The sequence below is a fragment of the Mesoplodon mirus genome (assembly GCF_964341445.2).
Source record: "Mesoplodon mirus genome assembly, chromosome: 2".
NCBI classification, from domain to species: Eukaryota; Metazoa; Chordata; class Mammalia; order Artiodactyla; family Ziphiidae; genus Mesoplodon; species Mesoplodon mirus.
In genome coordinates this window covers 221687039-221700977 of record NC_138977.1, presented here as the reverse complement: position 1 = coordinate 221700977, position 13939 = coordinate 221687039, and the positions used below count along the sequence as shown (strand labels likewise).

General features: G+C 50.7%; 1 protein-coding gene across 1 annotated transcript in view; it reads right to left on the bottom strand.

Annotated features, from left to right (window-relative positions):
- Positions 1-4609: 4609 nt before the first annotated feature.
- BTBD16 (BTB domain containing 16) overlaps positions 4610-13939 on the bottom strand; it is a gene marked incomplete at its 5' end in the record, with an annotated part of 50061 nt that continues 40731 nt past the window's right edge. Inside the window, 6 exon segments of the mRNA XM_082643791.1 lie at positions 4610-5899; positions 6206-6394; positions 8002-8100; positions 9230-9307; positions 11129-11211; positions 12081-12172. Of these exon segments, the coding sequence (XP_082499917.1) occupies positions 5831-5899; positions 6206-6394; positions 8002-8100; positions 9230-9307; positions 11129-11211; positions 12081-12172 (610 nt within the window). The 3' untranslated portion in view covers positions 4610-5830.

The window sequence follows — 13939 nt, the reverse complement described above, 5'->3', positions numbered from 1 at the left end:
CACTGGAGAAGAAAGACAGTCGGGTATGTGGGGTACGGTGGGGACCCCTGCTATGGAATCAACATTTTCAGATCGATCTGAGTTTTTTCTGGGAGTGATCCCAGACCTCCCGCATCAGGACTTCCCCAAAGCCTGGGAGTTAAAGTGCAGGTTCCTGGGTGTCTCCTAGGCTGCAAAGTCAGCCTTCACAGCTGGGGGGCCAGGGGTCCATTTGCACCAGCAACCAGGAGATTCTGGTGAAGATTCAGTCCAAGAGTCCTGGACCTGGCCATGAGCCTGTTCTCAGCTGTTTCAGCTTCACCTGTACCATTTCCCAGCAACCCTCCACCTGCAAGGACACTGCTCATCCTCCACGGCCCATTTACGTGTCACCTCCTCAGTGAGACCACCCTTGCCCTGTCCCAAAGCCCCCAGAGGAATCAAATGTGATTTCCCATGTGACGGCACCCTGCCCAGCACGGCCCAGCATGCCCAGATGCTCCGCACACAGTTCTGTCGGGCATGTAGTAGGTGTTCAATAAATACTTGAATTAAGCACCTTAAAACTTTTCCCCCTCGGGACTTCCCTGGTGGCGCAGTGGTTAAGAATCTGCTTGCTGGGCTCCCCTGGTGGCGCAGTGGTTAAGAATCTGCCTGCCAATGCTGGGGACACGGGTTTGAGCCCTGGTCTGGGAAGATCCCACATGCCGCAGAACAACAAAGCCCGTGTGCCACAACTATTGAGCCCACGTGCCTAAAGCCCGTGCTCCGCAACAAGAGAAGCCACCACAATGAGAAGCCGGCGCACCGCAATGAAGAGTAGCCCCCGCTCACCGCAACTAGAGAAAGCTCGCGCACAGCAACCAAGACCCAATGCAGCCAAATAAATAAACAAACAAACAAACAAACAAACTTTTCCCCTCTTCTCAGTGGCCTGTGGAGGGAAATGGAAACAGGTGAGTCCTTTGGCCAGGCCCGTGGTGGCCCCGGCTCTGCCACTCTGAGGAACCTGGATGTACAACTGCCTTACTCTCTGAAGCTCAGCTGCCACTCTTTTTTTAAATTTAATTAATTAATTTTGGCTGTGTTGGGTCTTCGTTGCTGCGCATGGGCTTTCTCTAGTTGTGGCGAGCAGGGGCTACTCTTCGTTGTGGTGCTCGGGCTTCTCGTTGTGGTGGCTTCTCTTGTTGTGGAGCATGAGCTCTAGGCGCATGCGCTTCATTAGTTGTGGCACATGGGCTTAGTTGTGGCTCGCGGGCTGTAGAGTGCAGGCTCAGTAGTTGTGGCGCACGGGCTTAGTTGCCCCGCGGCATGTGGGATCTTCCCAGACCAGGGCTCGAACCCATGTCCTCTGCATTGGCCGGTGGATTTTTAACCACTGTGCCACCAGGGAAGCCCTCAGCTACCACTCTTACTGACGTGGAAAATACACCTACATCACAGGGAGGAGGGGCAGTTGGGAGGATTCAGTGAGAGGGTGGGCGTCAAGTGTAACATCTTTAAACCAGAACTGTCACTCCAGCTCCCTGGGCCCGATTCCCCGCTCTTACAGTGAGGAGGTAGAAATGACATCACCTCCCGTCCCTGACGCCCCGAGTCCTTCTGCGTCGGGTGCCTCCATTCTCTGGCCCTTGAGGCAGGGGACGCAGCCCGGCCCGTCAGCCCCTTACCCCATCCTTTCTGGGGTTGCCTTTCTCCTACATCCCTGCCTTTTGGACCCTCACAGTGTGACTGGTCACCTTAGGGAGGCCTTTTTGGAATTGCTGTTCCGCGAGGTTTTCCAAATCCTGCAGACTCCGGGAGCTTGACATTGTATGTTACAAATAGCTGAGCCAGGACAGTGGTTTCCCATAGAAAGTGGACAGTCATTCATGTTTCAGCAGCGCTTCCAAACAACCTCTTCTCTCTTGGACATCTACGGACTTGCTTTTCAGAAGTCTTCCATCCTTATCCTCCCCATTATCCCCTAGGACCCTGGTGAAATGCCACGAGGCTGCTCTTTCTCCAGAGCCAGTGAGTCGAGCCGCACCCCAACCTCTGCCCAGGGGCTGCTTACCAAGGGGCTGTTACACGAGTCGTGGCCGCAGGGATCATAGCCGCGAGGGAGGCCGAGGGGCTGCCTTATCCCCTTTTTATAGACAAGGAAGCACAGTTCACAGAGGGGAAATGACAAGTGACTTTTCCGACTTAGCACCATTAGTTTGGAGGCAAGGCAAATTCATCATCGCCTTCTTCTCCCAAGGCTGTGCTTCTCTGTTAAAGAAATCATCTATCTGGAGAGAGAAAAAAAATCAGGTTCTAAGGAAAAACACATTGCAGAATCCCATTTTGAATGGGAAGAAAACTCCAAGTGCATCTAAAGGTAATTCGGGAAGGTCACCTGCCAAACTTCTGAACGATGGGAGTCCCACTGGATTTTATGGTCTTCTTTGAATTTTCTCATTTTTCTTCAACAAGCTTGTTATTATATAGAAGTAACATTTCGTGTTATAAAAGGGGAAACGATCCTGCTTATTTGAAAACAAACTACTGCTCCGTAGGAAGACCTGGATGAATCTCTTAAACATGATGTTGGGGGCTTCCCTGGTGGCGCAGTGGTTGAGAGTCCGCCTGCCGATGCAGGGGACACGGGTTCGTGCCCCGGTCCGGGAGGATTCCATGTGCCGCGGAGCGGCTGGGCCTGTGAGCCACGGCCGCTGAGCCTGCACGTCCGGAGCCTGTGCTCCGCAACGGGAGAGGCCACAACACTGAGAGGCCCGCATACCACAAAAAAAAAAAATTAAAAAATTAAAAAAAACCCATGATGTTGAACCAAAGGATGCAAGCATGGAAGAGAGCAGGCTGCATGATTCTCTTCATTAAATATTCAAACTAAATGGCCATTGTAACGAATGTGATAGTCAGACAGCGTTTACCTTTGAGGAACAGTGACAGGGAGGAAGTACAAGGAGGGAGGGGGGCATCTGGGTGGTGATCATGCACTTTCTGGTTTTGATCTGGGTGCTGGAATATGGGTGTGTTCATCTGTGGTAATTCATCAGCCTACATTATAGATTTGGGGTATTGATTTTGATTTTTTTAAGATAGTCCACTAAAATACTATTAATCTGAATGACGGTGTATTTTGACACAAGGAGAGTGTCTCACTTGCCTTGCCCTGTCCCGGCCCTGCAGGGGTGGGAGGAATAATTGAGGCTGTGTTTTCCAACAGCCTATGCACTGGGTCACACCTGCCAACCCCTCAGAACCCTTTATATCAGGGACTTGTCTGGAAAGCCTAAAATACTCCAGGGATTTCAAACAGAATAAATATAATACAGAGAACAGATCACACAGATGAAGGAAGACCTGAGAAGGCAAACAGGAGAATGAGGCAACCCAGAGACCGGCAGGAAGTCTTCACCGCCCTGGAGCTGCAGGGGTACACAGATGAGGAGTTGTCACCAGGACAGAAGCAGAAGCAGGGCCATTTGATGGATCTGGAACCACGATAGGAGGCTGCCAGGTAGGAGCTGGGACAGCAGAGCAGAGCTGGAGCCATAGGGGAGACACAGCCACTGCTGGAAAATGCCCTCTGCAGCCGAGAGGGTGAGAAGTCCCCTGGCTTCTCTCAGTCTCTTTTTCTCCAAGCTCCCATCACCACTTCCTGTTGGCTGGGCCTGGCCAGATGCAAGCTAGGGAACAGAACTTGCAGGATGGGGGCTAGGACAGACCCAACTCCCAGTTCGTTTGTCCAATTCTTCCACTGGTTCCCCTTCTCACCTTCCCACCAGCCTTCCTCTCTGCCAGGCCACTCTGCCCAGGGCATCAGTCCTCTGCTGGGAAGGAGGCTCCCTTAGGCCATGTCTGATTCTAAGGTGATCATTAGACTAAATTTACCCACCTTGTTGTCTATACAGCATCAGCTGATGCTCCATCACTTTCCCAAAGACACTGGTTAACAGGCTGTGGTGGACACACCCTGAATAATCACACCCCTTGTATAATCCTCTCCCCTTGAGTATGGGTAGAACATACGACTTACTTCTAGCCCCGAGAACATGGCCAAGGCGATGATATGTCACTCCCAAGATTACCTTGCGTTATGCACGGCTCTGTCTTAGCAGACGACAGTGAGAGAGACTCTCCTGCTGGCCTTGAAGGACAAACAGCCATGCTCTGAAATGTCTGTAGAGAGCACCATGTGGCTCTCTACATGTGGCAGGGAACTACAGGGGCCTGTAGAACCTGGGTGGTCTTCTCTCAACAGCCAGTAAGCAATCAGGCCCTCAGTCATACAGTTGCAAGGAAATAAATCTGCCAGCAACCTCATGAGCTTGGACGTGGGTTCTCCCCACTTGTGTCTTCAGATGAGAACACAGCCAGCTGCCACTGGATTGTAGACTTGACCCTGGGCAGGGGACCCAGCAAGGCTGCTTGGACTCCTGACCCACAACAACTGTGAAATAATAAGTATGTGTTGTTTAAGCCACTAAACTTTTGGTACTCGGCTACACTGCAATAGAAAACTAATCCACACAGTGAGAAAAAAGACTCTCTTGCCTTGCTTTTTCCAAAACCTAAAGTTTCATTGAAAAAGGTGGGACAGGGCTTCCCTGGTGGCACAGTGGTTGAGAGTCCGCCTGCCAACGCAGGGGACGCAGGTTCGTGCCCCGGTCCGGGAGGATCCCACGTGCCACAGAGCGGCTGGGCCCGTGAGCCATGGCCGCTGAGCCTGTGCGTCCGGAGCCTGTGCTCCACAGCGGGAGAGGTCACAACAGTGAGAGGCCTGTGTACCACAAAAAAATAATAAAAATAAAATAAAATAAAAAGGTGGGACAGTAAATAAGTCATGCCGTACCTTATAACTGTTTACTTCCCTTCCTACCTCTTGTTCTGGATGAGCCAAAACTGCCAGGGACAGTGGCAAGGTGTGTTGTTCTGTGTGGCAAGCAGAGATGTATCACAAAAATGGGAACCTTGGGGCTTCCCTGGTGGCGCAGTGGTTGAGAGTCTGCCTGCCAATGCAGGGGACATGGGTTCGTGCCCCGGTCCGGGAAGATCCCACATGCTGCAGAGCGGCTGGGCCCGTGAGCCACGGCCGCTGAGCCTGTGCGTCTGGAGCCTGTGCTCTGCAACGGGAGAGGCCACAACAGTGAGAGGCCCGCGTACCACAAAAAAAAAAAAAAAAAAGGGGGGGGGAAACTTGGGGCTTCCAGCTGGAGTATGTTGTTACTGCTGATGCTCCCATAGGAGTGCTTCTGAGAGTGCATCAAGTTAGGGCTGGACTCAGGGAACTTTGGGATCAATGATGGCAATGGACTCATGGCTCTGATCCTTTCCATCCTCAAACGATATAAATGGGAGTGCTATGGTCTGAATGTGTCTCCCCAGACTTCATATGTTGAATTCTAACCCCTAAAGGTAATGTCATTAGGAGGTGGGGCCTTTGGGAGGTGATTAGGTCATGAGGGAAAGGCAGGGCCTTCGTAAAATGGATTAGTACCCTTATTAAAAGAGGCCCCTGAGAGCTCCCTGCCCCCTCCACCATGTGAGGACACAGCGAGAAGAAGCCGTCTATGAACCAGAAAGCAGGTTCTCATCAGACACCATGTGGAATCTGCTGGCATCTTGATCTTGGACTTCCAGCCTCCAGAACTGTGAGTAACAAATTTCTGTTCTTTATAAGCCCCCAATCTGTGGTGTTCTGTTATAGCAGCCCAACAGACCAAGACAGTGGGCCAAAGTTCTGAGACCATTACTAACTTGGAGAGTCAGCTGAATACTTGAGCAGTCCTTTTCATGTTGTTTTATTTCCTTTTACATGGACCAGTGGAAGAAAAAAAAATCCCATAGATTCTTCTGAAAACTGTTAAGATAATGAGAAGACAAAGGAAAAACTTGCATAGATTGGGATGCCCACAGTTTGTATTTTCAAGGCCTAAAAGACGAAACAAAACAAAGCAAACGGGACTTTCAGGATAAACGCAATCATCCTCTAGAAGGGGAAAGAGGAAGGCCTAGGGCTTCCCTGGTGGCGCAGTGGTTGAGAGTCCGCCTGCCGATGCAGGGGACACGGGTTCGTGCCCCGGTCCGGGAGGATCCCACATGCCGTGGAGCGGCTGGGCCTGTGAGCCATGGCCGCTGAGCCTGCACGTCCGGAGCCTGTGCTCCGCAACGGGAGAGGCTGCAACAGTGAGAGGCCCGCGTACCGAGAAAAAAAAAAAAAAAAAAGATAAGCACTCACGTGGCTTTTGCAGGACGACTTGACCAACCCAAACTTCTGCTTGATCTGGTTTGTCGTGAACTCTTGCCACTTGCCGTCCACCAGGGTCTGGGCTCTGATCTCGTACGTCACCGAGCACTCTGCTCTCAGGCTGATGGGGCTGTGCTCATAGATGGAGGAGGCGAATTCCAAGTCGGTGTGGCTTATTCTCTGCAAGGAGGGTGACCCACCTTAGGTGGAACCGAAACCTGGGTGACCCAGAGTTAGCGAAACGTGGTCCCTGCCACATCGGCCCTCCTGTCTGATGTGTACAGGGCGGAAGCGTTTCCCCATGGCCCCATTTCCTACATGCAGCTGCTGCTGAATCGGTTGGCATTTGAACCCTCACCGTGAGCAAACCACTGGCCAACGGACTGGGGTTTGGCCGACTCAGGAAAGCACCATGAAGTCAATCTATATTGAACGGGAAGGTCTTCACATCGCTTTGCCAGAGTTTAAAAAACCAACATAGTATTCATATGAGCACTTCGACTCCTGTTGTTACATAATTCATCTCTTCCATCCAGTAAAATCCATTATGTAGGGAAATGCGTGAGTCACTGAAGACCAAGGACTGGCCCAAAGAAGAGATGTGACTCGCTCAAGGACACATAAAGAGGTAGTGGCCAAGCTGGATGAAACCCCAGGTTTCTCATTCATGCATTCATTCATTTATCCACTCATAATACAAACATACCACCCCTACGTTCCTGTTCTGTGATTGGCAGTGGTAATGAAAAGATATGGTAATATTAAAGATATGGTTTCTCAAGGAGCTTAAAGTTTTTGAGATTGAAACCCTAAGTGGAAGGTAGGGGTCCACCATCATAGTTGTCATCATCATCATCATCATCAGGGCCCTGTTCCAAGCCCTCTGCACAATTTAACACATTTAATACTCACAGCAACCTAGGAAGGTAGGTCTTATTACCTTGTCCATCTTAAAGGTCAGAAAGTGGACACAGGGAGGTTCCTGGGCTCACCAAGATCAAACGGCTCACCAGGTGGTTTGAATTCAGACTCTACTCTGAAACCCAGCTCTCCTGCCTCCCCTGAAAGTCTAGCAGGAGCACGGAGGTGAAGGCATCCACCTTCCTGACTCTTCCAGCATCCTGTTCACAGCCTCTGCTTTGCCCCCCTAGAGAAAACCATTCCCTCTGCCTTTGTGGGCATACACATTACCTCCACAGAAGAATGGCCACCTGTAAAGCAACCCCCAGCATGTACAAACTGAAAATGAATTGAGCCCCACATGTGGTTCCAGAGGACTATCATTTAACCTTGGCCTTACCAGTAGAGGCCATACAAACATGAAGACACTCCGTTTTGAGATCCTTATCTATTGAATGGGTTAATAGCAGTAACCTCACAATGTTGGTGCAAAAATCAAATGACATCATGACCATGAGCATGATTAGCACCAGGCTTACAACACATTACAAATGAATTAGTAATTAATGTTTTTTGTTTGTTTGTTTGTTTGTTTGTGGTTCGCGGGCCTCTCACTGTTGTGGCCTCTCCCGTTGCGGAGCACAGGCTCCGGACACGCAGGCTCAACGGCCATGGCTCACGGGCCCAGCCGCTCCGCGGCGTGTGGGATCTTCCCGGACCGGGGCACGAACCCGTGTCCCCTGCATCGGCAGGCGGACTCCCAACCACTGTGCCACCAGGGAAGCCCAGTAATTAATGTTTAATCAATTATTATTAATTCAATATGAACAGATTCTGAATCTCAAAGGCTGTTTCAGAGACATATCTCTCCTGTGCTCTGTCCTTATCTGCATATGAAAACTACAGGAAGTAGTATCATGTTTGATTCCCTTTATCTCAAAGAAGAATCCATATATGGCAATCACTTCTGAATGTGTAGTATACTCCTAAATGGGGAAAGATAAGCAACAAAGTGACAGGGGTAAAAACCTTCAGTATTCAAAGGCAAGAAAACATAGCAAAACCAATTCTAGCTACAACTACTAAAGTGACTAATTTGTGATTTAAAACACAACAGCAATGTTAGCCTGGGAAACAAAAGAAAAGACAAACTGCAGCGACTTTACAAATCCTTACAGGTTGGCACTCAGTGGCAATACTGTTTGCTCTGCCTGCCCCCCTTAGTGGGGAGAAGAATGAGTTGGCACATTCTTAGATGACCCGTGGTCTGCAGACCTTTGAAACAAAGCATTTTGCTCCAATCTGATAGGCCTAAGAGACCTGCCATGCCCACGGTATTGCAGGGTGTCCTGGCCACTGTGGTCTGCAATCTGTCCACTTGGGCAGGTCCCTGCAAGCACAGCCCATCCAGGCCTGACCCAGAGGGGAGTCTCTGATGAGAGACTCAGGGCCCCAAACCCGTAAAACACGAATTCTTTTGAGATCACTACTGGGGCGGCTTTAGCGATGTTGGAGGATCGCAGCCATTGCTTGAAGAATTGTACCGATCAAGGGAGCCCGAGACAGAGGGCAGCCACCAGCCGCCCAGGCTCCCCTGGTGACTGAGCACCCAGAGGCTTTGCAGCCAAGCTCCCTAACTCATTGCCGCTTTGATTCTGGGCTCCATCTAAAGAGCTGCTCAGAGCAGTCGCCCTTGCAACCTTAACCACGGGCTCAGAGTGGAACCTCTTCTCGGGCAGTTGGCAGCTCACCACGTTGGTGGGGAAGAGGATAACCAACTCATCCCAGTTTGCCCAGGCCTTTCCTGGGTTTAGAACAGAAAGGTCCTGCATCTCCAGGAAACACCTCCAACCCTGGAAAGCTGGGACCGTTGGTCACCCTCATGGGAATCGTAGATGTGCCCATCAAGGGGCTGAATGGCCTGTCCCAGGGCCCCGTCTTGTGCATTTTCCTTCTAAGGGGGCGGCACGTGTGCGGGAGAGACCCCTATGATTTCCTCTTCTGCCCCGGCCTCCCTACCAGAGGGCGGAAGTGAGTGTGGCCATTGTACAAAGGTCTCTAACCAAGCACGGGACGGGATGTTTCTTCCCCTGGCTCGGGCCCAGCGGTCAGTACCTGCTTGAAGAGCAGCCCGAATCTCACCCCCTGGTTGGTAAGATCCTTCACGTGGGCCATGTCGCCCCCATTCTCCAGCTGAAAGGAAAACACACACCTCTTACCAGCAGCCCGATCCCCCCCCCCATCATCTTCACTACATTGATCCCTACAACCCTGTCTCTGGAGCCTACATTCACCCATGAATCCAGTCCACAGTATTTACTGAAAACCTACTAGCCAGGTACCATGCTCAATGCTTTCAGAAGATGCAAAGATGAGAACAAGAAAAATGCCCCAGCATTTTTTTCTTACTTGAGAAATAAAATGTGCACAGCAGGAGCCCGATTACAAGGCAGAGAATATTCATGGCTATAAAGTCAAGAGCAAGTACGGCCCCATGGGCAGGCTCCACGTGAGGGCGGGGGCCGGGAGGGAGCAAATTTCAGGAGGATGACATTGGTGGCAGGGGCCAGAAGGACATGAAAAGGGAGGTGAGGGACTTTCTGAGGTGTCCAGCCCCAAGACTGTCCCCTCTCTCTCTGTTGCCCCTTCCATCCTCTGCTCGGTTAGAACACAATTTTGAGCTATGTCCCAGAGAAGCACGGTTCCACGGAGTGGTTATCTACTGCGCGGGGCACTGAGCCTTGTGGTTTGCACATTACAATAGGTATTTGTTGAGCTGAATTTAATTTCAACCAGTGACTCATAAATCTTCAGAACTCAAACACTGCCTCACTTCATCTCTGAAAATGCATGATTGGAAACACATAAGAAGCACAACAGTTGGCACAGACAATTCACAAAGGGGGAAATGCCACATGGAAAAATATTCATATTTACTAGTAATAAAGGGAATGCATATTAAAAAATGAGTTGCTATTGTTCACTTCACAATTGACAGAAGTGATCTGAAAGGAAAATGCTCTATGTTGCTGAGCTTGTTCAAAGAAAGGCACCTCATTTATCGCTGGGGAAGGAGTAATTTGGTCCAAATTTTGCTAATATGTATCAAGAACAAAAGTGCACATTCCTTTTGGGGCCAGTATTTTCTACTCTTCAGGTTCTCCTATAAGAAAATAATTCTAGGGCTTCCCTGGTGGCGCAGTGGTTGAGAGTCCGCCTGCCGATGCAGGGGACACGGGTTCGTGCCCCGGTCCGGGAAGATCCCACATGCCGCGGAGCAGCTGGGCCCGTGAGCCATGGCTGCTGAGCCTGCGCGTCCGGAGCCTGTGCTCCGCAACGGGAGAGGCCACAACAGTGAGAGGCCCGCGTACCACAAAAAAAAAAAAAAAAAAGAAAATAATTCTAAGTATAGTAAAATAAACCATTATGTGCAAATGCATTCACCACGCAGCCTACTTATACTAGTTAGCAGTTAGACACACCCTGACTTTTCTACAATAAAGGAAAGGTCAAGTAGCACTGTTTGGAGCATATCCTCTTGGTGGAAGAGTTTGCAGCCAGTAAAAATGGTGATAAGAAGCACATTTCGTTAAGTATATTTTTTAAAAAAGGACCTGAAGGCAATAAAATGCAATAAGATGTTAGCGATGGTTGTTTTGGGGTGATGGGTCTGAGAGTATGTGTCTTCTTTCTTTCAGGTTCTCTGAATTTTGAAAAATTTCAATAATAAGCACATGACATTTGTATCTGTGAGGGGACTCTGTTTGCAGGGCCGTGTGGCCAATTGTCCCCGACTCTCCGGGTCAACAGGACAGATGTTCTAAACACCTGGGCTCCAAGGCGGGGCCTCCTCTCCTCTCCCCTCCAGGCTTGGCTCTTCCCACTTCCCCTGGGGAAGGATCCAGATACTTCCCCACCTCAGAGGCCCAGAGGTTTCGAATGCAAAACACATCTCCAGAAAAAGCAAAGGCAATAAATTTCGATAACTGTTTCCGCGCTGAGCTGGTGACTCACCGCGAGGTGATGGTCGGCTATAACCCGGACGAGCCAGGATTCAGGGAAGAAGTTAATGTGCCTTAGCTCCTCCAGATCCTTGCCTGGAAGAAGCACAAAGGGGACATTCTTACGGATTTATTCATAAGAGAACTGCAAAAATCTCATTTTCGGAAGGAAAAAGGAGGAAGTTGGGAGCTGAGGACTGGCGGGCATTCCCGGGCCCCAGGAATCATTAGATGTGTGGAACCCAAGTGGGACGTCCCACGGCCCTTTCCCCCAAAGGGTCCACAGCCCCCGGCCACAATCCTGCCCAAGGAGGGAGGGTTGAGATCTGATAAACAGTGTCTTTGGAGTGTCTAGAAGCAATTTGGACCAACTCTCTGGGCTCCATCAACCATTTGTGGGTTTTGGAGCTACTCATTCTATCTGGATAACTGGAAATGGCTTTGAAAAAGGTCTCAAATATCCTTTCAGATGCAAAGCTCTCACTGGTGGCCACCTGGGCTGCCCCAAACACACTCCCCAAGAGTTCCCTCTCTTTCCAAGTCACAGCTGCCTTGTTCTGGGCCCAGAGCATGAGTAAACTCAAGCCTGGAGCACAGACCCACAGCTTTCTCCCAAACTGCCGAACAAGCGAGCGACCCAGAGGGGACGCCACTCTAAGAGGTAGGGCATGCGGTTAGATGGCGACACGCAGCCCTGGGCGCTGAGTACACTTTCATAATCGGTAAGCCCCTTCCATCCATCATCATGTTTTACAGAAGCTCTGATTATCCCCATTTTACAGACAAGGAAACTGAGACCGGGCAGCCAACCGACTTTCCTAAAGTCACACACCTTGGAAATGACAAAGCCAGATCTCAGCTGATTCCTTTGGAAACGTCTGGTGGGGCTTCCTCAGGAGTGGCTGAGGGGTGTGGCAGGTCCCCAACAGTCTCCCCTGGATGTGCTCCCACGGGCTGGGGCTTACCTTTGGTGATGCCATGCAGACGCAGGCAAAGGAAGAGTGGCATCCAGTTCTGTCCCACATCCCAGTCCAGAAAGCAACACTTCTTGGGGAAGCTTAGCAGAGGTGCAGAGAGGAATAAAAGGCCTTCAGAACACTCCTTTCTGGAATTGGCTGGGGCTCGTGAAAGTCATGTCAGAGACTAGCGGTTTCACCAGCCAGGGGTAGATGGCGCCTGGTTCTCTCTGGATGGGTGGGGAGTGTGGAAGCAGAGGGGGGCTGCTCCCCGAGGTGGTAATGAGACAAAGGGTTATATTCCCCTTGCATCTACCACATAGTAGGTACCCGACAAATACTCATTAAATGATGATGGGAACGCATAACTGTACAGAGGATTTCAGGATACATTTTCTCACTGGAGTCTCACAAACTTCTCAAGGGGCAGACAGGACAAGTATCATCAGCTCCATTTTACAGATGAAAAAACAACGGCTCAGCCAGGACTTGAACCCAGGGTTTCTGATTCCCCCTCTACACATGCTGCCCTTTGAGTAAGTGGCCAGTTTAGGCACTTCAAAAGCACTTTCTGGTAGAATCAAGAAGAAAGAAAGTTCGGATGAGTGGGTAACTTGTTTTAGCAGCTGGTGCCAGGATCAGTTCTGGACAGTGTTAATACTAAACTCTGGTTAATTTCCACACGTGGCTGAGGTCAGGGCTGGGTTGAAATCAGACTCCCCTTGAGAATACTTGTACACACAGGCACACATCCACTCTTGTTTTGAAACAACTTGCTTCATAAAATGGTCACTTTTGACAAATGGGGACGACGGGGGATAATTTTTCCAATGACTTTGGAAACACAAAGTCATTCCCTCAAGTCAGATCCTGTATGAGACCGGCCAAGGGCACTTTCAGAATATTTTTCCATGAATCAAGAGTGATGTCCAAATCACACCCTGTCCCAGCCAGACTGAACACTCCATTGGCCCCGTGTCCCGCCTCTGCTGGGGGTGGTGCCCACCAACCTGCCTGGGGACCATTTGTTTTCACAAGATCTGGGAATTCCTGGGGCTCTCCAGCTCTTCCTCGTGGCAGTGGTCCCAGGAGAGAAGTTTAAGGATTCTGAGGCGTTGTGAGAGGGGAGAGGAGCGCGAAGACAAATGAGCAAATTCAAATTCAATGATTATTTATTAGAATCCACTGGGGACCTGTCTCTGGGGGTGGACGGACCAGGCATAAATAAAGGAGGGCTGATACTTCCAGGAGTGCAGGGCTTTGATCCTGGATCCAGCCCTCCATTACCCAGGGCAGGTGGAGCTGGGCTAGTGTGGGCCGTGCCAGTGCCCTGAGAAACACGGATCTCTTAGCTGGACAAATAACGCTCGCTTGACTCCTTTCCCAGACGTGAATGCCTCCTCCTTCCCTGCCTCTCTCTTGCCATTTAATGGAAGAATCAGCTAGGTGGCATCATGGCGGGTGCAGGCGTCAAGGAAGAAAGAAGGGGCTGAGCTGACGCAGAACCCCCAGCCCAGCTGCGTGCTCTGGGGAACGAGCCGGGACCCTCGGCAAGGGCTCCCACAGCCCGGAGTGGCCCCTGAGGAGAGAGAACTTGCTGGAGCTGCAGGTTAATACAGTTCCAGCCCAGGAGGGAAAGGACCATCTAGAGGACAGATTTCCCCTCCAGCTCAGAAGCCCCCAGGCGCCAACTCCACAGCTTCGTGGGAAGGATGCTGGGAGAGGAGGAGGGACCCAAGGTCCCCGAGTCTCCCTATGAGAGGCACTCAGCCAGACGACCATCAGCCAGGACCTCTCCAGACAGACCTCCTCCCCGAGAAGATTCTGAATGAGCTTTGTTGAGACAGGTGATTGGACTTTATGACCCC